General features: G+C 50.5%; 2 protein-coding genes across 12 annotated transcripts in view; one reads left to right on the top strand and one right to left on the bottom strand.

Moving 5' to 3' along the window:
* The window catches only part of Anks1a (ankyrin repeat and sterile alpha motif domain containing 1A), a 152,839-nt gene extending 138,333 nt beyond the window's left edge, over positions 1-14,506 (bottom strand). For all 11 annotated transcript variants that reach the window (XM_055606990.1, XM_055606986.1, XM_055606995.1 and 8 more), the window contains exon 1: positions 14,221-14,506. In XM_055606990.1, coding sequence (XP_055462965.1) covers positions 14,221-14,399 — 179 coding nt within the window. In that variant the 5' untranslated portion in view covers positions 14,400-14,506. The remainder of the gene's footprint in view (positions 1-14,220) is intronic.
* Positions 14,507-15,441: 935 nt separating this feature from the next.
* Taf11 (TATA-box binding protein associated factor 11) lies at positions 15,442-22,378 on the top strand. Its single transcript, XM_055607261.1, has 5 exons — positions 15,442-16,454; positions 18,693-18,841; positions 20,671-20,758; positions 21,250-21,346; positions 21,849-22,378. The coding sequence occupies exons 1-5, from the start codon at positions 16,284-16,286 to the stop codon at positions 21,977-21,979; spliced, it is 636 nt and encodes a 211-aa protein (XP_055463236.1). The 5' UTR covers positions 15,442-16,283; the 3' UTR covers positions 21,980-22,378.
* Positions 22,379-24,242: the final 1,864 nt, after the last annotated feature.

Raw genomic sequence — 24,242 nt, forward strand, 5'->3', positions numbered from 1 at the left:
ACACACACACACACACACACACACACACACACACACACACACACACAATCGTCCCGGCTGGACACAGTACACACCTGTCACCCCAGCCCTGGGGATGCTGGCAGTAGGAGGTGGGAGGGTCAGCAAGGACTCAATAGTAAGACCCTATCTGAAAACCTTGGGTCTGATTTCTCACACACTCTTTAAAAAGAGAATACTGCTAACCAGAAAGCAAAGCCATAAATACCGAGCTGTTTACTTAACGCCTTTCTGAAAATCTGTACTGTGTCTGATAATGATGGCAAAATGAACAGCTGAAGAGTGACTAGCGCGGAAACGAGTCTCCAGCTGCATCTTCTATGGACAATTACGGAGAAAGCAACAGATTACAAGTGACAAATCCAGACACTCTGCCAGTTTCCACATCTGAGCTGCGCTTATTGCTAGGTAAAGTAATCGCGCGTCCCACGAGTGCTCGTTACACAGGACCCAGGGGCTGCCTCTGAGCCAGTCTTTTCCAGGAGCCGTGCGCGCCACACACAACACACCCTCCAGACTGTGCGGGAGGAGGGCTGCAACCCGAGGCTCGCCTCCTGGCCGCTCTGAATCTCATCAGTAAGATGGACACTGGTGCGCTCACTGAAGAACTGGAGGTTAAAACACAAAGGATTCTGGGAAACAGCACTTCCATCTCGGCACTCCAGGCCACAGTTACCTGACCCGGGCAGAGTGGAGTCTGAATTTGAGAAAGCAGGAGCTGGTTGTTAAGCACGAAGGAAGGTGGGGCGAGAACTGGGAAGGGAGAGCTGAGAGCCACAGCTGGACACAAGCACAACAGCCTAGAGCCCAGGAGCGCACACATGCAGACAAACGTGCAAGCAGTGGATGGGCACGGGGGTGCGCCCGCATGCGTAAGTACACAGTGTACGGTACGGGCACGCGCACACCTTCCCACGACCTCCAGCTTTTCATCCTTGTTCAGACCCACCTCCTGGCACCCACTCAGGCCGCAGCAGTGTACCTGGCTTTTCACTCGTCCGAAAGTTTTTACCACTTTCGCCTGACGGAAGACTGACTTCTCTCACAGGTGAAATTCACGGCTCCGTGAACCTGTTTTGAGGAGGGCAAGACTTCCCTGAGAGGCAGATGAGAGGGGAGACATGAGGACATGAGCGACAGTTCCCACACGCTCCCAAACACTGTTAGCTGCTGTTTGTTTAAAGACTTTTCTTCATCCAACTTTCCTACAGTCCAGACAAATGGCCAGTGATTAGAAAGAAATGAGCTGGCCTAATTTAATGTAATCAAAGTGCTCCACAGGGATTCCAAATTCCAGTCTGGGGAAGAAGGAAGAACTCCCAGCTGCTTAGGGGCTAAGCAAGACCTCTGGAGCCAGGGTGCCTGGGTTCAAAAGCAGGCTCCGCACCTCCCCGCAGCTCACCACCGGGCTGTACTGCACGTGCCCTTCCCCGGAGACGTGTTACAGTGACTTAATGTTGCTGAAATGCATGGCACAGAGCAAGGTAAGTAAAAGCATCTGTTACAGGGAAGTAAATAAAGCCTTAATGAAGTCCCCCAGTGTTCCAAAGGTGCTGAGAGCCAGGGTTTAGGGGCTGCAGGGACTCCTGGCTCCGCCCTCTTCCATGGGGCCCTGGCTGGCCAACTTGAAGCCCTCTAAACCTTTGTTGTTTCATCTGTGAAGTGGAGGCAACCACTGGGCAGGTGAGCTATAAAGGTAGACAGAGAAGAGGCATGCAGAGGCAAGTATGAGGAGTGCGAAGGTGAGTCTCTCTCTCTCTCTCTCTCTCTCTCTCTCTCTCGTTCTCGGCCACCTGCTGACACAGCTACCTACAGTGGTCAGGAGGTAGCCAGGTACACTGCTGACAACCGTAAACACGAGGGCAGGCCAGGCTCTGCATCAAGTCCTATCAGGGAAGACCACCCAACGAGCGCTCTGCCTCCAGACCCCGTGGGAATGAGGGCCAGCAACGGACAGCTTTCTCCAGACTGGGCCCAGGGACCAAGCCATTGATGGCTGGGGACAAAGCCAGGTCTGGATTCTCTCCAGGCCAACCCAAGTGTTCAGACTGGGATCGGTGGCGAACAGCTGTAACCCCAGCATTCAAACTGGGAAGGCACGAGGATCAGTTCAAAGTCCTTCTCAGACGCACGGTGAGCTCCAGGCCAGGCTGGGAGACCCTATCTCAACAAAAGCAAAGTGAGCAAAGACACAAAGGGACACTGGGAAGTCTGAGCGTCTTCTACCTACTCATGAAAGTGGCCCGGGCTGACCAGCTCTGTAAGCTTGCTTGTGGTAGGGCTTTTTATAAATAGTTCTCAACTTTAGTTTATGACGGAAAAGGAAACTTGAGAAATGCAACATGTTTAAAGGAAAAGGAACCACTGATGCAGGCCTTTAATCCCAGCACCCAGGGAGGCAGAGGCAGGTGGATCTCTGTGAGTTCAAGACCAGCCTGGTCTAAAAAGAAAGTTTAGGACAACCGAGGCTACACAGAGAAACCCTGCCCAAAATAAATAAGTAAGTACATGGAGCGGAAATTCAAAGGACTGTTCCTCAGGTGAAAGGACACAGACGAAGGCTGTTCCGTGTGTCTGAACTGGGCTGGGACACAGGCAGACAGGCCCTGGAGAGACAATGGTATACAGCTAAAGCGTGGTCGCCCAACACCCTCGGCTATGTTTCCTGGTTATCTGACACCTCAACACTACCACTCTGCCCCCTTTCCACAACTGAGACAATTTCCATTTTCCAAAAGTCATTTTGATTGTGGGAGGGTGGTACAGGACTTGAACCCAAGGCCTCAGACATGCTGGTGAGGCAAGCGTTCTATCAAAGAGCTGCATTTTCAGCCCTTTTCAGATTTGTCATTTGGGGGCAGGGTCTTGCGCGAAGTTGCCCAGGCAGGCCTTGATTTTGTGATCCTCCTGCCTCAGCATTCAGAGTAGCTGGAGTCACAAGCCTGTACCGCAGACCCAGCTAGTCTCTACTTTCAATAAAAAGCTCCTGAGCTGGGCGTGTAGCTCCGCAGTAGAGCACTTGCCAAGAACCCATGAGATCCTGAGTTCCATCTCGGGGGGGGGGATTAAACATGCCCCTTAAAAGTTAACATTGTCGAAATGTCAAACCTTCTACACAACTGAAAGGAATGCAACAGGGGATCTGTACAGTCAACACCCAAAAGAAGGGACAAGTGAACCCGGCCTGGCGGCACAGGCCCGTCACCCCAGCCCTTGGGAGATGGAGGCAGGAGGAGCACAAGTTCAAGACAGGTTCTGCGAGTTGGAGGCCTCAAGAGACCCTTTCTCCACAAGTAAATGAGTAATTTGTAAAAGGCCAGCAATTTAAAATTCTAAAAATTACTGTGAGCGAACACTTCCTGCCTTGCAAATGTAAGCTTCGTCCTACAACGCAGTGATCAGTGAACACGCAGTAAAGGCAGAAGAGAAGCAAAAGAGCGCTACTGTGTCCGCATCCCTTAGGAGTGTCCTCCTCCACACTCGTTATCCACGGCCTTCTTCTGAACGCTTGGCCTTCGAACAGCACATGAGCCCTGAGCTGACCGCTAAAATCCCCATGTTTGGGCTGAAGAGCTGGCTGGTGATTAAGACTGTGTGATGCAGAACCATGAGGCTGGCGACTGGAAAGATGCTTGCTGGTAAGAGCACTGGCTGCTCTTCCGGAGGACCCAGTTTCCATCCCCAGTGCCCACATGATGGCTAATAACCAAGAGATCCAATGCCTTCTCTGGCCTTTATGGGCACCAGGAATTCACATGGTGTACAGACATAATTGCAGGCAAAACACCCATATATATGTGTTTTATATATATAATAATTGTAAAAGAAGAATTTTAATCATAAGGACTGGACTTCAGATACCCATTTTGACAAGCTGGATAGCCTCCAAGCTCCTGTAAATCTAGCTCCAAGAGATCCATCACCCTCTCCTCAAAACAAAGCAAACAACAAACCCACTCTTACTTCTAGTCCTGCGCACACGTGTATGTCCACGTGGGACCATGTGCATGGCTGCTGTCCTTGGAGCGGAGGGGACGGTGCTGGGCCTCCTGGAGCTGCCCAGCGTGGGTACTGAGCGCTGACCTGGGTCCCTGCAAGAGCAGCGAGAACTGAAGCTACTGGACCTCTCAGCATTCTCTTGCCTCTACAAGGGCCAAGGCACACGCGCATTCGCAAATAATTTAGGAAAACAAAAACAAAGAAACAAAACACCACAAAACCCTATCCTAGGGGCAGACATGGGTTGGCCAGTAAGGCTCTTGACGTCACGCACAAGCCTGAGGCCCGTTCCTGGGTATTACATGGAGAGATCTTACTCTTACAAGGTGTTCCCTGAGTTGGTCACAGTGGCACACAGCTTTAGTCCCAGCACTCAGGGGACACAGACCAACGGATTTCTATGAGTTTGAGGCCAGCCTGGTCTACACAGCAGGGTCCAGGCTAGCCAAAGCTACACAGTGAGACCTTGTCTCAAAACAACAACAAAAGTTTTCCTCTAGCGCGCACACACACAAACAGAAATAATTAAGTAATTAATTAAATGTGCTTAAAAAGGTAAAAATTCTATGTGTGCACAAAGGCAACATTCTGAACGTAAGAAGCACTTGCAGCCATAGACGAGGCATTTCCTCCCTCCACATGGACCATGAGGCATGGTCATTGACAGCAGGCCTCAATTATTTTATAAGCGGTCTCAATTTCAGCTGCATGTTTATGATTTTGGCAGTACTGAATCCTCAGTTTGCACCTACCATTCTACTGAGTTCTCAAATGTTAAGTATCCGCGCATCTAAAACTCCTCTACAGGGACAACCGCGGCTGACAAGCACCAAGTGTTTAACAATGGCCAGCAAGGCCAACACAAGCATCATCGGGACAGAGGACATGCATGCACCGAGCTTTCAGACCACTTCCCATAAATATGTACAATGACTTTGCCAATTAAAAATAAAACCATGGGCCGGGTAGTGGCGGTGCACGCCTTTGATCCCAGCAGAGAGGCAGAGGCAGGTTGGATCCCTGAGTTAGGGCCAGCCTGGTCTACAGAGTCAGGACAGCCGGGGATACAGAGAGAAACCCTGCCTCAATATAACTAACTAAATAGATAGATAAATAAAATACGGGCACGGGCTGAATATGGCTTAGGAGCACTAGCTGTTCTTCCAGAGGACCCAGACTCCATTCCTAACACCCACACGGTAATTCACAGCCATGTGTAAGGCCAGATCTAGGGAGCTGACAGGCTCTGCACACACACTGTGCAGACATTCATGCACTCAAAACACCCAGAAACATAAAATAAAAATAACATAAACCCAGACCCCACGGCAAACAAGAGGTTAAACGGCACTTCCTTGCAGTGGAAGTTTTGGTGCCTTTACAAAACTCAGTTGTTATGTAAACGTGGTTTTGTCTTAATCCCAGGTGTGGGATGTGGGGCTGATTCAGACTGTCCAGAGCAGCAGACTCTGCCTCGAGCGGGCTCTGAGAGGGGCTCTTAGCCAGCTGCAGGACCTGGAGAGGGCATAAACGCCAGAGCTCCCCCCTCCAGGGGCTGTCGAGGAAGAAGAGGCTGCTGATGTGGTTTGAGGAGAAGGTGGAGATCTCCTGAAAGGAAGATTGGACTTGCCCCAAGGAACTATGTCCTTAAGCAGCAAGTGGTAAAGAAAACCCACCCTTCTCCCCACTATCCTTCTTTCTCTCCTACTTAGTGTGTGAAGAGAATGGGGAGGTAGAGGCATAGGAGACCCCAATGAAATAAAACAGGTCTAAAAAATATACGCCTACACTTCCCTAACTACCATAGATATTATAAGGCTCTCAAAACAAGGCTGGAGAATATAGAAAAACGACAGAGACATTTTCATAACACATTATGTTAAAGTCTGACACAAGTTACTATCAGAATGATGTCATTTCCATTTTTAAAAAAGACTGCCCAGAAAAAAATTTCGAGTATGCATAGCACAATTGCAACAGTTAGCCTTTAGGTGGTAGGATCATAAAAATTGCGTGTGTGTTTTTGTGTTTTGAGATTTTTCTATAATAAAGGCGGGAGTCTACAACCCCAAAATTAAAAAACAAAACAAAACAAACAAACAAACAAACAAACAAAAAACCCTCTCAGCCAAGGACAGTGGCACATGCTTTTAATCCCAACGGCAAGCTCTGCGAGTTTGGGGCCAGCCTGGTCTACACAGTGAGTTCCAGTGAGACCCTGTCTTGAATGAACCAGCCAACCAAACAACCAAACACACACAAAGAAACTGAGATTATATTCCCTAAGCCAGCACTAAACCTGTGCGGTGCAGACCCTGACCTGGACTGGCATAAAGCTGCTTCGTCCCTGTCACATTCACTGTGAACAGACACAGGAGTCTGTTCACACTGTTCCATGTCACAATCCCACTGCTGGGTTTCCATCACCTCTCCTGTGTCTTACCTAGGGTTTCTGCTGCTGCGTTAAACACCTTGATGGAAAGCAGCTTGGAGGGGAAAGGGTTTATCTTAGCTCACACTTCTGTGTCACCTTCCGGTCAGGGCAGGAACCTGGGGGCAGGAACTGAAGCAGAGGCCATGGGAGACTGTTGCTTTTGGCTTGCTTTCATATACAACCCAGGACCACCGCCCCAGGGCGGCATCCCCACAGAGAGCCAGACCCTCTCACATTAATCACCACAGGCTTGCCCACAGGCCAATCTGATGGAGCTACTTCCCAGCTGCGGTTCCCTCTTCCCAGACCTCTTCCCAGACAACTCTAGCCCGAGTCCTCCAGCCGAGTCCTCCTCCGTGTGAAGCTGATGTAAAAGCTAGCCAGTACACTTCACAGCCCCCAAACTCCATTCCAAACTTTAAGCAAGAGACTGAAGGCCTAGCTTAGCTCTGACACTCTGCTGTTTTAAAAATGAGATTCCTAGGACAGGTATGGAAGTGCCAGCCTCTAATCCCAGCACTTGGAAGGCAGTCGATGGATGTCTATGAGGCCAGCCTGGTCCACAGAATGTTTCAGGTTAGCCAGGGCTTCATAGAGCGAGGCTGTTGGGTGCGTAGACTGACATTTGTCTCTGTGAAAGAATCCGGAACCTGCATTATCAATACTACAGAGTTAAAATGGCCACAGCGAAAGACAAGTCCTTCACAAGCAGGCTCACGGATCCAGCGAAGGTGGAAGCAAGTGGCTCCCCAGGGCGATCCTAGCGGCCACGGCCCACTAACCCGGGACACATGCTAGGCCATGCCTGCCCTGCCTATTTTATCTTGACTCATCTGCCGTAACAGAGATGGAGACCAGTCCAGGCCGGCTCTCCCTCTGAGGACGTGGGCCTGGGGAAGCTTCCTAAGCTACCTGGTCACAAGCTGTGAGTGATGTCCTGAGCTCAGAGCAGCAGCCTGAAGGCAGCTCTGCCCCCATAGGTCACATCCGCCCCACCGACTCCGTGAGCCCAGTGACAGGGCCAGCAGATACAGCTGGCTTTAAGACAGACAACTGACTTATTTTAAAAATGCCTTTTTGATTTGTAAACTAGATGAACTTGATCTATAAATTACTGAGGAAGGATAAATTGGAAGCCCTACCCTATAATTTCTCATGCTGCTACCACTAACTCTAACCACACCAGCATTATTTGAGGATGTTCTATGGGTGCAACACATTACACGAGGTAATTTTCTTCACCACAGAAGAATCTCCCGTAATCTTTTGGAATCAATGTGGGAAACATTTTCCCAGGACGCTCCAAAACGGGGCCCTTGCTCCTACCTGACCGGCAGTGTGGCTTCCAAGAAGTCCGCCAGTGTCTACTTTCGGGCTTTCCTTGGTGTCTGCACCACAGAGCCCAGTGTTTACTTTCCTAGCAAGATGAGGGCAGAAATGATCCAGACTTCCCTCTCTAAACCCAAACTCTTTGGGGTGAAAAAAGACTTGGGAAGCAGACTGACGGGCTTTTGGTTTGTTTGATTGGTTGGTTGGTTTTGTTTTTCTGGAGAAAAATCTTTATATCTACTGTATTTCTACTTATATCTGTTTTTCTCGCCTAGGACAGATCTGAGTCTAGGCCTGACGGGCACTGGCAAACTCTGGCCTTGCGTCCATTTCCAGACGTAAGGCAGCACAGTGGCAGGACTGCTTTGTTCTCTTTCTTCTTCGTTGTTTTGAACAAGGTGACCATTCTCCTTTGGAGGACGGAATACCATATAGCACCTCCAAAATTAACGAAGATGGCTGCCAGACAACAAAACCACACTGGGAACAAGGCATCCCAAGAAGTTCTCGGGATGGGAAGAGGCTCCGTCACCAACAGCTCTGCCCTGCCCGCTCCTGACCCGCAGTGGCTCACACCCGCCTGTAACCCCGATTCTGGGGGTTCCGGCACCCTCTTCTGGCATGCACTGCTGCAGGCACACATGCAGGCAGAACTGGTTTAAGAACTGGTTGGCTGAGACCACGGCTCAGTGGCAGAATGCTTGCCCAACAAGCACAGTCCTGGACTCGGCGCTACCCTAGCACCTAAAAAAGTTTTCTAAATACTAACAGTCTAGTGAAAGACCCTGGGGGAGGCCTGTGTCCTGATCTGTGCGGTGGTCTTTGTTTTTATTTGGGGGCCACTGATTTCTTTGCCTTTGTGTAGACTTAGAAGGAAAACTTAAATCAGGCAAATCCATAGGGTCATACCACGGTGCCCTTTCTGTCATCCTACATGGTCAGTGTTTTCTTCTCGGGATGTTTAAACCATTTCATGTCATTTGTGTGGATTTTCCCCTTGTTTCTTTTTATTTTTTCACAAGATGGCGGGGTAGAAATGAGCTTAAAGCCACATTTACAGGTACCGTCCACAGATTCTCGGACCTCTTCAGCAAGCCTCTGTGATGGCCAGCACCTCTGGCTCCGCATCTCTGCCTGGCTGTCATGTGCCCCCCTGAGTCTTTCCTCTCACACACGCCAATCCATGGCTTGGGACTCACAGATTTAACCAGGCAAATTTCATGTTTCATTGTCTCTCACCTTTTGGCCTTTTAACCTAAATCTTACTGTATTCTCAGACATAAATGGCTTTCCTGGAAATCAGTAGTTTCACTGTAAACCTAAAGACAGCCAACTGGTTACAGGAAAATTTCATGTCTTCTGTGTGCTTGGGGATAAAAACACCCAAAGCAAAAGTTTAAAGGTGTCTGTCCCCAGCTCTCAAATTTTGGTGTGCGTCCATGAAGTGGAAAATGAACCCATACCACACAAAGCACAGGGCATGCGTGCAGGGCCTCTGTAGCACGAGACACTTCAGAGAACCAGCTAACCTATTAATCACCCAGAAAGGAACAAAATTATACTTGCATCATTTCGGACAGAAAATTAAACATCTGCTGAACATAATCGTCACTGAATGGCTAATTCATGAGACACAGCACTGAGATACGGTGCGGCAGTGCTTCCGGCCCACTGAGGTGTGGAGAGCCGCAACCCTCTGCATCCACGGCTTCAAACGACCAAGGGCTAGGTGGGCACGCCTGGCTACATACTCCATTTGGCCAGTCTGTCTGCGCACTGTGCCATTATAAACGCTACAGGCTAACTGTGCGCCCGTGACAGGGGCTAATTCTGTCACGGCACCTAACGACGCTAACGTACAGTAAGAGGTGGTTTCACAGCGCATCTAGCAATCTCGTGCCCTGGAACGAAGCAGAGGAGTCAATGAATGGTATCCCCATGTCTGTCTGTCCTCTCCCTTGCTGCCTCTTTCTAGCCTGCCACTGCTCCGAGAAGAAATCACGAAACACAGGCGAACACCACGGAAAATGTGTCTGAGCCGGGGCACAGTGGAGCACACCCGCAATCCCGGCACTCGGAAGATGGAGAATCAGAAGTTCAAAGTCACCCTTGGCTACAGATGACTTCAAAGACAGCCTGGGCTACATCAGACCCTGTCTCTAAAATAAATGAAGCCTGTCTGCCCCAGTAATTTGCACAGAACAAGTGCCACTTGACACAGAACAAGTCTGTGTGATGACCTGAGGACGGCTCGGCGCACAGGAGGCGTGATGAACTCGGATGCAGTGTGCTCCCTGCACTTGTTCCCCGGGCCAAGGTCTCCATGGCAGGTAACAGCACCCTCCTCCTACAGAGCAGGGGTCAAGGGAGCCAACAAGTCAAGCAACCGTCAGCGGTGTCGGCGGGTTGCGGATTCAGACAGCCTGACAATAGCACAATCTACTGCCCTGTGCTGCAACAGGAGGACAGTAAATCCCCGGGAGTCGGCAGAACACAGAACCTGTACGTCCTTTTGCAGCAGGCTGGACATGATGATTCGGATATCCTCTCAACGGATGAGGACTGCAACATGGAAACATTACAGCAGCAGGTTGTCTTCGCTGGGGCTGGGCGTCTATTGCTAGGACAAGCGCCATGACCAAAAGCAGCACGGGGGAGAGGGTTTGTTTCAGCTTACAACTCTCGGATCACACTTGACACTAAGGGAGGTCAGGGCACGAACACGAGACGGAGGCTGAAGCAGGGGCCGTGGACCGCTGCTTACCGGCTTGTTCCATATGGCTTGCTCAGCCTGCTTTCTTCTACCATCCTGGTGGCACCACTCACAATGGGCTGGGCCCTCCCCACCAATCAGGAGGCTTTTTCTCACCTGAGGTTCCCTCCTTTCAGGTGACTCTGGCTCGGGACAGTTACAAAACAAAACAAAAAACCTAGCCAGGAAGTGGACCAAAGAGGTGAGCTGTTAGAGGGAGGCAAGCAAAGGACGGGACAGTGACCACTGCACATTAGGGGGGCAGCACGTGCCCCAGAGCAGCCGGCGAGGTCTTCGTGTAGGAGCGCCATCGGGCCACGTGACACTGAGAGCCAGGGAGAAGAGGGCTCTATGAGAGAAGAGGCATGTGAGGAGACAGGGCAGCAGTAACTTCAGAACAGACCCTGGGGCCCGGGGAGATAGCCCAGCTAGGGAAGCGCTTCCCTGGAGGCATGAGGACCCACGTGCGATCCACACCCATATAAAAGCGCCAGGCGTGGTGCAGTCTGCTTGTAAACCCAGGGCTGGGCGGGAAGCAAACAGGAGAAATCCTGAGAGACTGTCTCAATGGCTTCCACATATGTGACATGCACGCGCGCACACACACGCACACAAAGAATAAAACCTCTGTGGAATGAACTGGGGGGGTGGGGGTAATCTATACCCAGCGCAGCTATAAGCTCCTTAAACTTCCCGAGAAAGGTGGGCCACAGTTCACAGGACTAATGAGGCTAGGATCTATCTGCTGAAATGCGGTCAAGATACCAAACCCCGAGCCCATAGACTCCTAGAGAAAGAGGATGAATACGCAAGGCCTCGAGCACCTCCACCATCGCCAAACCTACAGTAGGGACATGCTGACCTAGTGGTTATTTAAATGTGTGACCTCAACCTGTCAGTAGGCTAATTAATGTCATCCCTAATTAATGACACGCCCACTGTAACGAGGGCCTAAAGGTCCTCCCTGCCCTACCAGTCACAGGAGGAGGAGCCTGGGAAGCTCACCGGCACCCGTAGCCTCCCTTAGACACAGGGGCCAACAAGGATTCCAGCAGCTCTGCGGCTCTAGGGAAGGAACACACCACTCGGGCTCTATGGAAGGAACTGGAAACAGCAGCAGGGAACCCTCAGCAAAACCACTGTGCTCAAAAGACCTCACAGTCTCGCTTAGCGACATGTCACCTGCCTCTGAGGGGGCAGCAATGAAGGCATGCAAGAATCTCTGTCGCCCAGCGGAATAGTCGGGGGGGGGGAGTGTTCTGGCAAATCTACAGGTACTACATCATCGGTGCATGAGAGGGACTTCCACACATAAGGAACTTTTCCCCTTACGTCTCAGACACCAAAACTGCAGGATGTTAAAAGAGGGCTAAAAGGTGGGACTTAAAAAAACAGGGCGGGGGTGTGAGGGAAAGGCAGGTCCAGGGATGAACGTCCTTAATCCCAGCACTTAGGCGGCAGAGGCAGGCGGATCTAAAAAGAGGAAAAATGTGTTCAATGTTTACTTGCTGAGGGCCTGTGTGCTGACTGTGAAAGGAGGGAGCCTCAACAGAGAAAATGCCTCCAAAAGAGCTGGCTGTAAGGCATTTTCAGTGACGGAGAGCCCAGCCTATTGTGGGCGATGCCATCCCTGTTTTCTATAAGCAAACCCAGGGAGCAGGCCAGTAAGCAGCTCCCTCCACAGCCTCTGCGTCAGCTCCTACCTCCAGGTTCCTGCCAGCTCGAGTTCCTGCCCTGACTTCCTTCAGTGATGGACTAGGATGTGAAACTACAAGCCGAATAAACCCTTTCCTCCCCAAACAGCTTTTGGTGTTTCACCACAGCAATGGTAACCCTAACTAGGAGAAGCTGGGACGCTGTCACCTGGCACTAACATAGAAAATGAGACTATAAGCGTGAGAAAGACTGCCAATATTAGAGACAGGAGTGTCCAGAGCCATTCTTATTTACCTTTGAGGGGCCCGACTCCCCAGGATCCCAAGCAGGAAGTTCCCAGAGGAGCCCACACACAGCAAAGAAGTCTCCTTTCTCTGCCTTGATCAGGGTGTGCTTCCCTGGAACACTCCCCACGCTGCTACATGATCTACCCAAACCTTCCCAGCTTCCAAAGTCAGCCTGAGTGCACCTTCCCCTGGAGGTCCTGACCGCCAAGCCACCCCAAGCGATGCCTGCACTCCCAAGGTCTGGCCACCACCAGTGAGGAACACCAATGTATTCTGAGATCAACCCCCGCCCCACCCCCAGAAGGTGGCTCTGTCCTTAAAGTGCTTGTTCAGCAAACAGGGACCCCTGAATTTAATCTAGCACATATGTTTAAAGAAGGGGGGAGAAAACCAGCGTGGCTGTGTGTGACTGTAACCCTGAGTCCTGGGAAGGCAGAGGAAGGGGGAATCCCGGGGACTGCTGGCCAACCAGTCTAGCTCAGTCAGCAAACTCCAGGTTTGCTGAAAGACAGTCTCAGAGAATATGAAAAGCAACTGAAGAAGACAACGGATGTCCGGATGTCCACTTTCACGAGTGTGTGCGCAGGGGCGCGCCACACACACACACACACACACACACACACACACACACACACACACTCTCTCTCTCTCTCTCTCTCTCTCTCTCCTCTCTCTCTCTCCAAAAAGCACTTCTAATCTAGTCAACAAATCTTGAGTACCTACTAGAAGCCAGTATTGTTCAAGGGACTGGTGAAATTGCAGCCAACAGAATTGGGTCTTTTTTCCCCCCCAAAGGAAGGGGAGAGCTCCTCTGTAGTGCTTTTCAAAATCTTCTTGAAAAGATCTGGCCTGAGCCTCAGACCGGAAGACCTGTTTAGTGGAACCTTGGGCTTCTCGGGTGCAAGCTCTCCACGCTCCCTCAAACTGAAGGTACATAAACCAATGGGGAACAGAAGCGCCCACAGCCACTTCTAGCTGAACTTCCACTTCTTAAAAACCTCAAAAGAACAAGGAAGGAAAAGAAAACAGCTACGAAAGCGCTGCTGAACCAACACATTTCAGGCACTGGGACAGAGTATTCCAATCCCCCTTGTAAAATAAAGAGTGACTCCCACCCCACCGAAGCCTTGCAGCCCCGGATTCAAGCGTCTAACAGATCTTAGAAAGCTGAACGCACCTCAGCCTCCCTAAGCAAATCTTTCCAACCCTTGGTTTCTTACCGATTAAGTCCCCAGGGGAAACGAGCATATGCCACTTGGACGAACCCAGCGAGAATGACCACAAGAAAACGACAAACTGAGCTTCAGGCACAAGAGGGGCCCGAAGACCCAGCCCCTGGTGCGCGATGAACGCAGAAACAATTTTAAAAACAAACAAAAGCCGGGTCCCGCTCAGCCCGGCGGACCGTTCCAAGTTCCTCGGAGAAGGAAACGCGAACGGGCTCCAGGGGAGCCGCGAGGACCCGCACGGCGTGGGAGTCCCCGCAGGATGTGAGAGGGGCTCGGCGAACTCGGTCCGCTCCGCCGCGGCTTTTGTGAGCCGCGACAGCGGGCACCCCGGGGCGGGCGAGGGTGAGCGCCGAGCGGTGCCATGCGGCGCGGGCTGCCACCTGGGCACTCCCCCATCCTCCGCAGCGCCGACGCCAGGCGCCGGGAGCCCGGCCTGCGCCGCGCGCGCCTCGGGAGCCGCGACCTCTCCAGGGACCCCGCGCCGCCCCGGCCGCGAGCCCCGCCGCGCGCACTCACCTCAGCAGGCTGGAGAGCGGGTGGCTGGAGGACCCCAGGCCGCCGCCCCCGGAGCCGCCGCCGGGGCCGCCGCCGCCGCCGCCGAAGCCGGAGGAGAGCCGCTTCCCGGACAGCAGCTTCTCCACGGCCGGGAGGTGCCCGGTGCGGGCCGCCTCCAGCAGCTCCTGCTCCTTCCCCATCCCCGGGACCGCCACCCCTCGGACCCCCCACCCGGGGCCGCGCGCAGCCCGCTCCGGCTCCCAAACTTTCCGTCTCCGGGCAACGCACCCCTCAAACCGGCCGGGGACGCCACCCCCTCTCCCCCCGCCTCCCTGGCCTCCCACCACCCCCCCCGCGGCGCGTCACTTCCGGGATCCGGCGTCACGCGTCACCGCGCCCCCGCGCCCCGCCTCCCTGCCCACCTAGTGGGCGGGGCCGCCCCGCAGGTGACCGAGCGCGGCCCAGCCCGGGCCCGGCGAGCGGAGCGCGGCTTCGCGGCGGCGGGGTTCGCGCCCAGAGCGCCCGCCCGTCCGCGGGTGGCCGAGCGCACGCGCGGCAGACCTGTCGGAACCTCCCGGAGCGCTCGCCTTCCCCAAGGTCTGCGACCTCGTGGGGCTGGAGACACGGTAATTTGTCCGGGCACTGTAGCAACAAAGGAGATTTGGTTACGCGCGGTTCCATTCAAGACGCAAAGATTAAACTCGGAATCGGCGCGGAGACCTAGAGGCAGACTTGAGAAATCCCGCCCCCTGGTGCCTCCCGGAGGCGAGACCGGAGAGTTAACCCAGCGGTTCGCCAGGTTGCAGCGCACGTCGCTCATCCCAACACGTGGAAGCAGAAGCAGGTGTGTCTCTGAATTTGAGGCCGGCCTGCTCTACAAAGCAAGTGCAGGCTAGCCAAGGCTACACAGTGAGGCCCTGTCTCAAAAGAAGGGGACGAGAGCGGCCGGAGAGACGGCGTAGGGTGAAGAGCACTGGCTGCCTTGTCAGAGGGCCTGGGTTTGATTCCCGGTACCCGCTTGGCGCCTTACAACAGGCTGAGTCCAGTTCCAGCGGAACCAGCACCCTCTTCTGGCTTCCCAAGGTCCCGTGAACGCATGCACAGACACAAGTGTAGCCAAAACACCATACACATGGTTTTTTTTTTTTTTTTTTTTTTAAAGAAATCATTTTTTAAAAAAGCAATATCCTCAGCAGAGCGTGGTGGCCCACGCCTGTGATCCCAGCACTCAGGGAGGCAGAGGCAGGCGGATCACTGTGAGTTCGAGGCCAGCCTGGTCTACAGAGTGAATCCAGGAAAGCCAAGGCTCCACAGAGAAGCCCTGTCTCAAACAAACAAACAAGGGCAATATCCTCGCGCTCCACCCTACGAACCCTTCAGTGAAACGGTCAGAAGAGACCTCCTTCCTTAGTTGTCGTGAGACTGAACAAACATTTCAAAAGTCAGATTTGGGGGGCCAGCCCCAGTTTTGAGTATTGGTTGACTGCGGGGAAAATGTAATTGGGAAGGGGCGACTGTCTTTTCTGGTCTTTCTCCGGACGCTAGCCCTAGTCGGACTCGAGGCAGGCGGCCAACGCTTGAGGCGCTGAGTGAAAGCGTTGGATAACATCCTGCAGGAGCTAGGGATGCCCGCGAAGCGGAAAGGAAGCCGTGGCAACTCCCCGCTGAGCACGAGCCTTAGTTCTTTGGGAAGTACGAGGCTGGCCCCGGCCGAAGGTTGGTCAGTCGGCAGCAAACCGCCGGTCCCCGACTTCGCGCTGGAAGAGTCAAGTTAAAGAAGGGATCGTTGCCATCGCCTGCCTAGAAAGGAGGAGTCTCCTAGCAAACGACTCTACGCTCTTTTCAAAGCCCTTTTTTCCTAAGACGGAAGATCCACACCTCCAAACGTCTCTCTCGTTAAAACAAATTCCGTCCGAATGAATCCCTTGAGCGATCCTCGCGCCCCTGGGAGTGACCCCTGCGAGGACCGGTGGGCGTGACGTCATCGCGGCGCGACGGGCCGCAGCATCACTCCGGCGCGCCGCCCGGCGCACCGCGCCCTAGCCTGGCGGCGCTGCCGTCGTCCCTGTCCCGCTTCCACCGCCATGGACAACCCTGGGGAGTCGCCTACGGACAAAGGCGGGGAGGCAGAGGAGGCAGAGGCGATGAGGGCCGCCCCTGGGGCCCCGGCGGCCGCCGACGCTGAGGGAATCCCGGAGGAAACGGACGGGGATGGAGACGCGGACCTGAAAGAAGCCGCCGCGGAGGAAAGCGAGGTAGGGAGAAGTTTGTGGTGAGGCTTGAGGATTGCGTTTCTGACTGCTTCCTGCCCTCCAAGGCTGGGAGGACTAGAACTCCTTACGACTCTTTGTCAGTGTGCAGTTTGCGGGGCAGAGGAGGGGCCGGAAGTGTAGTAGGTGCTGCTTCGGCTCCAGGACTGCGTTCAGTCATGCTCTTACCTTCGTGGGACGTTGAACCAGCGTCCTTGATGTAAATTCCAGGGGTTTCGGAGCCTTATCAAAATCCTCGACTGTGTCACCTCAAAAGCTAAGCATTGCTGTCTAGTTAACAACCTCAATGTTGTTTAGGTTCCATTTCCGCAGGTAAAAATCTCGAGTTTAAAGCTGGGAATGACAAGAGAGACTACAGAGTGAACATTGAATAAGGTGGAAATGGGCTCTGTAAACGTGACGGCATGAAAACATTTGAAGCTTTTAGGAAAAAGAAAATGTAACACAACTTTATGGGATTTTGCTTTATTTCTTTATGAGGAGCGTCAACCTAGAGCAGACTGGCCTTGAGCTTGTGATCCTCATGTTACAGATCGTTTTCGGAAGAAAAAAAAACATTAAGCTGAATGTCCCACTCAGGCAGCTGAAGTAGAAGGAATGAATTCCAGAAGTGCCTGGGCTACAAAATGAGACCTGCTTCTACTCCAGCTCCCTCAAAGGAAGGAGGGGAGGAAAAGGAAGATGGGGGGGGGGGGAATTAAGGACAAATAAAATTGAAAATCTGAAGCTCAAAGCTAGAAACATGGATAGATCAGTAGCTGAAAAGAAGTTGAAAGGATTGTCAGGTATATGCCTCCACTTCCCCTCTCCCAATTTCCATAGGAGTTTAAATAGGAATTTCTTTATTCTTCGACACAGGGTTTCTCTGGGTAGCCCTGACTGTCCCAGAACTCCCGCTGTAGACCAGGCTGGCCTCCTCAGAGATCTGCCCGCCTCCCAAGTGCTGGGATTAAAGGCATGTGCCATCACTGCCCAGCATGAATTTCTTTCTAAAGGAACCATTAAATTTCATTAATGAGTTCTGATGTATTAAGATTTCATAGTAAGTTGGTCTAGACAGAGTTTGGATTATACTTGTCATGAATAAAACTGTTAAGTGCTTATGTGAAATGTAAATAATAAACATCTTCAAAGATTTTAGTTTGGGGCAGGTAAAGGTGCTTGCCATGAAAGCCCGGGAACTGGAGTTTGATCCCCAGAACCCACATAAAGGTGGAAGAGAGCCATGTCTACAAAGTTGTCCCATGATCTCCATTTGCAAATCCACACACAATATGTATGAATGTACATAACTTAAAACTTTTAGTTTTTTAAACATATTTTTTATTATATTAATTTTTTGCCTGGGTGTATTTGTTTGCCATGTATGTGCCTGGTCCCTGTGGAAATCAGACCCTCTGAAATGGAGTTACTAATGTCTGTGAACTGCCATGTGGGCATTGGTAATGGAATCTGGACCCTCTGTAAGAACAACCAATACTCTTAACCTGTGAGCCAGCTCTCAGATTTTAGTTTAAACTCAGTATGGTGGTACAAGTCTATAATCCCAGCAAGGAGGCTGAGGCAGAATAAGTCAGAAACTGGAGACCAGGGAGAGATGGGCCACCAGCTTAGGCTACAAAATGAGACCTTGTCGTAAATTACAAGTGAAAAGAAAAATTTCCAAACTGGGCATGGTGGTGCCCTTTCATCCTCACACTGAGGCAGAGGCAGGTAGATCTCTTAGTTCAAGGCCAGCCTGGTCTACATTTCAAGATTGCTAGGGCTACGTAGGGAGACTCTTATGTTTCTAGTCTAGTAATGGGAAAGATCTCATGATCCAGTAGAGAAAGGGCCAGAACAGAGCACTGTTGGGCAGTGCTCCCTAGACACACTCACTGCTGAATGGAGAAAACTGTCCTGACACCTTGGAGTGAGGTTGGAAGGGTGAGCCCACTGGAGAGTGGCTGTTTGGATCCTTGGCGTTTTCCCCTTAGCATATTAAACAGAGCCAGGACCTCTATGTGGTCACGGCTAAACTGGATTATTCATTTTCTTTCCCAGCTGGGCTATAATCCTCCTTCAGGAGACAGATGGCCTCTTATGCTGGCGGTATAAGCAATGCCTAGAACCAGACAGCTGCTGCCTAGGCGGATTTGCTGGACTGGAAAGAGGAGGACATTTGATGACCTTGCCTGAAAAGTATACCAAATATGTAATGAGAGTTTCTGTCCATCTTCCTAGCTCAAGAGTCAGGACGTTTCAGACTTAACAGCCATTGAAAGGGAAGACTCAGCATTACTTACTCCTGCAGCCAAAAAACTGAAACTAGACACCAAGGAAAAGAAGGAGAAGAAGCAGAAAGTGGACGAGGATGAGATTCAGAAGATGCAGTGAGTCACTGACTGTCCTGATTTCAGGGTTCTAACTCAGCTCTGCACGTTCAGTCTTGCTTGCTTGTTTGCTTTTGAGATAGGGTCTCATGAGGTTTAGGTCAGTCTTAAACTGTTGATCCTCCTGCCCCAGCCTCCTTGGTGCTGAGATGACAGGCATGAGCCGGTATACCTAGATATAATTTCAGGCCAGCAAGATGCCAGATAAAGGTGCTTGCCACTAAGCCTAATGACCTGAGTTTGATCCTAGGAAACCACAAGTTCCTAGGAAAGAACAAGTTCCTGGAAATTGTCCTCTTACTACCAGACATAGGCATACTCCTGACATATACAAAATAAGTACATAAATATCAGGGTATTAAATAATTTCTATTTCAAAATGTTTTGTTTTTATATTACATTTGGTCAGTATACATCAAAGTCATTATTCAAAAAAACTTGACTTTATTTTCTGGTTGCAATAATATAGGCTCATTGCAAACAACTCAAAATACAAGAAATAAAAATTTTAAAAAATCCAGCTGCTAGAGCTTATCCCAAGAACGTCTTCTCTGGGTATATTTGTGCAGACAGCATCCTCATAAATACATGTTTCCTGGCTGCACTGCATCTCCCTGTACCTGAACCATACCATCAATCCCTGTAACTATTGTGGTTGGGGGTTTTGAAATTTGTTTCTTTTAACAACATTGCATTACATCTTTGGGCACATCTCTACATCTTTCCATTTCTTTCCAAGATAAACTGATCTTCCGGTTTCTTTGTAATAATGTTTCTTTGGGCTTTTTTCTCCATTTTGCTTGGCCATTGATATTGTTGGGAATTTCCTATTAAGTCTTTGGTACATCTTCTAAAACTGGGTCAGCCGTCTTTTTATTTATTTAAAAGAATTAACTATAATGGGGGATAGAGAGAATGCTCAGAAGTTAAGAGCCATCTCTGCTAACAGAGGTCCAGTAAGGTCCCAGCACTCATAAATCAAGCTGCCTACAAATGCCTGTAACTCTAGTTCCAAGGGATCTGGCCCTCCCTCTGGCTTCCATGGGCACCTGCACATACATGTGCACGGACAGACCAACAAGCAAACATACTACCCTTGAAAAGTCTGTTGTTTTTGAGGAATATAGGGCTAGTGATAAGGCCCAGCATGTCTGCCGGCCCGAGTTCAATCCCCAGAACCCACATGATGGAAGGAGAGAACTGACTCCCTCAAGTTGTCTTTCCTCATGAGTGTCCGCACTACACAGACAAACACCACACAGACACAGTAAGTAGACTCAAGAATGTTAAAGTCTTAGGGCTGAGGCTAGAGCTCACTTTGTAGATTGCTTGTGTGTGATTGATCCAGCAGAGTAAAACCAGATGTTCTAACACACCTGTAGTCCCACTCTCTGGGAGGTGGAGCCAGGAGGATCAGAAGTTCAAGTTTCTCCTGAGGCTAGCCTGAGGTATTGTGTCTCACAAGCTTTCTAATGACTGTACATATTTTTAATATTTCTGTCTAAACTTGTTAACACTGAAGAACCCTGATGTGCGCATAAATTCTGTTACGTGTTGAACGTTGGTGTGACATGCAGTCAGCAGACTATTTTCTCCTCATACTCCTGAGAAGGCATGCAGCACCACATCCAGCTGCTTGTTGTTAATGAAAGGAAATTGTGTTTTGTTCTCCTCTTTCCAAAGTTCCTTAGGACTGGAAATGTTCTGTTGACATTCCTCAAGCCTAAAGCCGTTGACTCCCTGAAACACATTTTTGTCTGAGGCTTGCTTTTATTGACTTATGCCCTTAGTATTCTCATTAACCAACTAATTACTGAATCTTTGTCTAGAATCCTGGTCTCTTCTTTTTCTGAGGAGCAGCTGAACCGCTATGAAATGTATCGCCGGTCAGCTTTCCCTAAAGCAGCCATTAAAAGGGTAAGGATGGACTGTGTGTGCTCGTTGTCCCCATTGTGCGGGGAGGGAGCTAGGCTCCACAGCTGTGCCGTCAGCATTCTCAAGTGAGATGGCTAGGAGGGAGAGACAATCGCCTCCAGCTTTGTATGCCAAGGAGAGCAAGTCGTAACACACACTAACCCTTGAGGGTTTTAGAGTGTTTTCAATTGGTGTGTCTGTGAGCATATGACACACGTGTGGCATGTACATGTGAGGGTGCCCAGGAAAGCCAGAAGAGGCTTCCGCTCCCCTCAACTGCCGGGGGGGGGGGTTAGAGGGGGTTGTCAGTGCTGGGAACTGAATGCTGGTCCCCAAAGAGCAGCAAGCGCTCCTAACCACTGAGCTGTCTCTCCAGCCACAGTCATTTTAGCCTGTTCTAGCACTCGGCCTTCAGTGTGGCCCTCACTCAGTGTCGCTGCCTTCCAAAGCCAGTTGTTGACTGTGTTAACGCAGTTCTTCTCCTTTCTCCCCAGTTAATCCAGTCCATCACCGGCACCTCTGTGTCTCAGAATGTTGTCATTGCCATGTCTGGTATTTCTAAAGTTTTTGTTGGGGAGGTGGTAGAAGAAGGTGAGTGGCCTTGCTTATTGCTGTCACGGAGATCTTATTTTCAAGAATCTCTATCCCAAGGCATTTAAGGATCTGGGGATTTCCAACTGCACTAGAAGCTGATCCTATAGGAAGCCTTGTCTTGAGAGCATGGCTATTCTTGTAATTTTTATTACTGGGTGGATGAGGCTGGGGGGATGGGTATGAGACCAACCACTTAGGAAATCCCTTTCCTTAGCCCAGGGTGACAAAAACAGTTCTGTATATTTCCTCAGCAGACCCTCTGCCTTTCAGTGTGAGAAGAAAAGCAATGCCCCATGAGAGTCTTCCCTCTGGTCTCCAAACTCAGAGATCCTCCTGAGTGTTGGGATTAAAGGTGTGCACCACTGCGCCCAGCTTATATCGTTCTCTTAAGGGGAAACATCTTCATTTATTTCTCTGACAAATTTCACAAAAGCCAGAATTAAAACTCAAGGGTTGTGGTTAGCAAATCTTATGGTATTGTCTCTTCTCCCCACACCAGCCCTGGACGTGTGTGAGAAGTGGGGAGAGATCCCACCCCTGCAGCCCAAGCACATGAGGGAAGCTGTTCGGAGGCTCAAGTCCAAGGGGCAAATCCCCAGCTCAAAGCACAAGAAAATAACCTTCTTCTAGCTCTGACTGAGAATGTCCCGGACTCTCAGTTGTTGGCGCTCCAAGGACTCACGGTGCTGATTTTAATGTGTCTGTCACACCTGCAAGGTGGCTCAGTGTGGCTCAGACTTGCCTTCACTCAATCGTGGACTGTCTTCTGGCATTTTGAAGAATTTCACTCTTTCTTGGCTAGTTTGAAGATACAAGGCCTTTAGTATCTCCAGGAGAGGGAAGTGCTTTCAGAGAGAGTAAGAACAATGGCGGCGTCACGCTGAAGTCTGACTGACTTGTGACCATCTGCTGTGAAGATAGTCACAGCAGTGAAATACGTTGGGTGTTGTACAACAGGCTTTCCAACTTGTGTAGAAAAGTTTATTCATCATTCTTCCAGTGTCTAAATAAAACTAGTCTTGTTTTTTTTTTGTTGTTGTTGTTGGTTTGTTTTTTCCAAGACAGAGTTTTTCTGTATAACCCAGGCTGTCCTGGAATTCACTTTGTAGACGAAGCTGGCCTCTGAGGTCTGCCTGCCTGTCTCCTGAGTGCTGAGATTAAAGGCGTACGCCACCACCGCCGCCCAGCATGTTAGGGTCTCACTAGTTCTGGCTGTCCTGGAACTTACTGTGTAGACCAGGCTGGCCTCCAACTCACAGAGCATCACTATGCCTGGCACTAATCTTGGCTTTCTCATGGAAGAAAAAAAAAGTTTTTGAGACAGTCTTAGACCAGGCTGGCCCTTAGCTCAGAGTACTGGGGGGGGGGGGGGGGAGGACCACACCTGGCCCTTTTTTCCTGAAAATAAGTAAACTTTTCCCATATCCACAAGAACCTTAAATTTGGACCTGGAGAGAAGGCTCAACAGTTAAGAGCACAGGATCCACGTTCAGTTCTCGGCACCCACATCAGCCACTCACAACGTCCTGCACTGCAGCTCTAGAAGATGCCTCTTCTGACCTACACAGGCAAAGACTCACATGACATATGTCAACACACACAAAAAAATAAAAAACCAAAAAGGTATGTATGTGTGTAGCCAAGGAGACAACCTGAACTTGTGATCTTCCTGCCTTTACCTCCCCAGTACTAGGATTATGGGTGTGCCGCTGTACCGGGCTGGTTCATGCAGTGCTGGGGATGGATTGGGGCAAGTGTGATAACTGAGGCATATCCCCAGCATCAAGCATTGTTTCCAGCCCAAGTAAACCCCACATCTGGCTAGACTTGTGAATTTGAGGTCAACTGGGTACATAGCAAAAAAGAACCACGTACAGGCTTACCTACTTCAACTCCTATAAACAGATACACAGGGACCAACACCGTTCAATAATGTTTAATTTGCTTTTCAGGTGGTTCACAGAACCAGTACACTCAGGGTTTGACTAGATATTGTAACTTAAATTTTCCCAATACTGACCAGGATTCCAGTTCATTGTACACATTCTCACTGCGTTTCTCGGAGAATGGGGTGATTTTGACAGTGATTAGCAGTGGTAAGGCTGCCTGACAGAGTTGGCAATCCACTGGCCTGCTTCCTGTGCACTGCTGAGCATCACAGGAAGAAGGCTGGGAACTGTTCTCTGCTGAAGCTTTCCTGAGCAAGGCTCTTGTTTTTAGCACCCTGAGTTAGGGAAACAGCTCAGACACACGGAACTGGACGGCTGTGACTTTTGGTAGCTCGTGTTAAAGCTCACTGGCTTTGCCAAGGCAGAAGACACTTCAGCAGGGCATTCCACAAAGAACGTCGTAAGACTCAAGCAAATTTTGATCAAAACCTAGTAAACTGACAAAAACAATTTTTTCCTCGCTAATAGGAAATTCTCAACACAGGAGCTATACTTATTTTGATATAGGATACAAGATGAGGCAGGGACATAACAGCAGACAGGAAGCTCAAATCCCAAGTCTGGCCACTTAGCAAGGCCTCACTGTAAAAAGTTAGCTACAGCGTATTTCCCTGTGCCATGGGGACAAAATGCCTCCACTAACAGCCACTCTCACACCCACCCTGGAAAAACAGAATGCCCTGGTAGATGTGGTGGTCCTGAGCAATGCCCTAGTTACCTAGGATTATGCATTGCCTCTGCGTCTCCAGGAGTGACTAAGCCACAGCTGTCAGTCTTCACCAGATGTTATTCTGCTGGCTTGGGGTAATAAACAGTTTCCAGTTTTGTGGCCTGGCATCACTGATGTCAGAAATTTAGGCTTGAAGATCAAAGAAAGGGGTCTGAAATAGAAAATTTCCACCCAGAACTCACACAATCTTTGCATGCTCAATCTCTCGATCCGC

The sequence above is a fragment of the Psammomys obesus genome, unplaced genomic scaffold, assembly GCF_907164565.1.
Source record: "Psammomys obesus unplaced genomic scaffold, mPsaObe1.curated_primary_1811, whole genome shotgun sequence".
NCBI classification, from domain to species: Eukaryota; Metazoa; Chordata; class Mammalia; order Rodentia; family Muridae; genus Psammomys; species Psammomys obesus.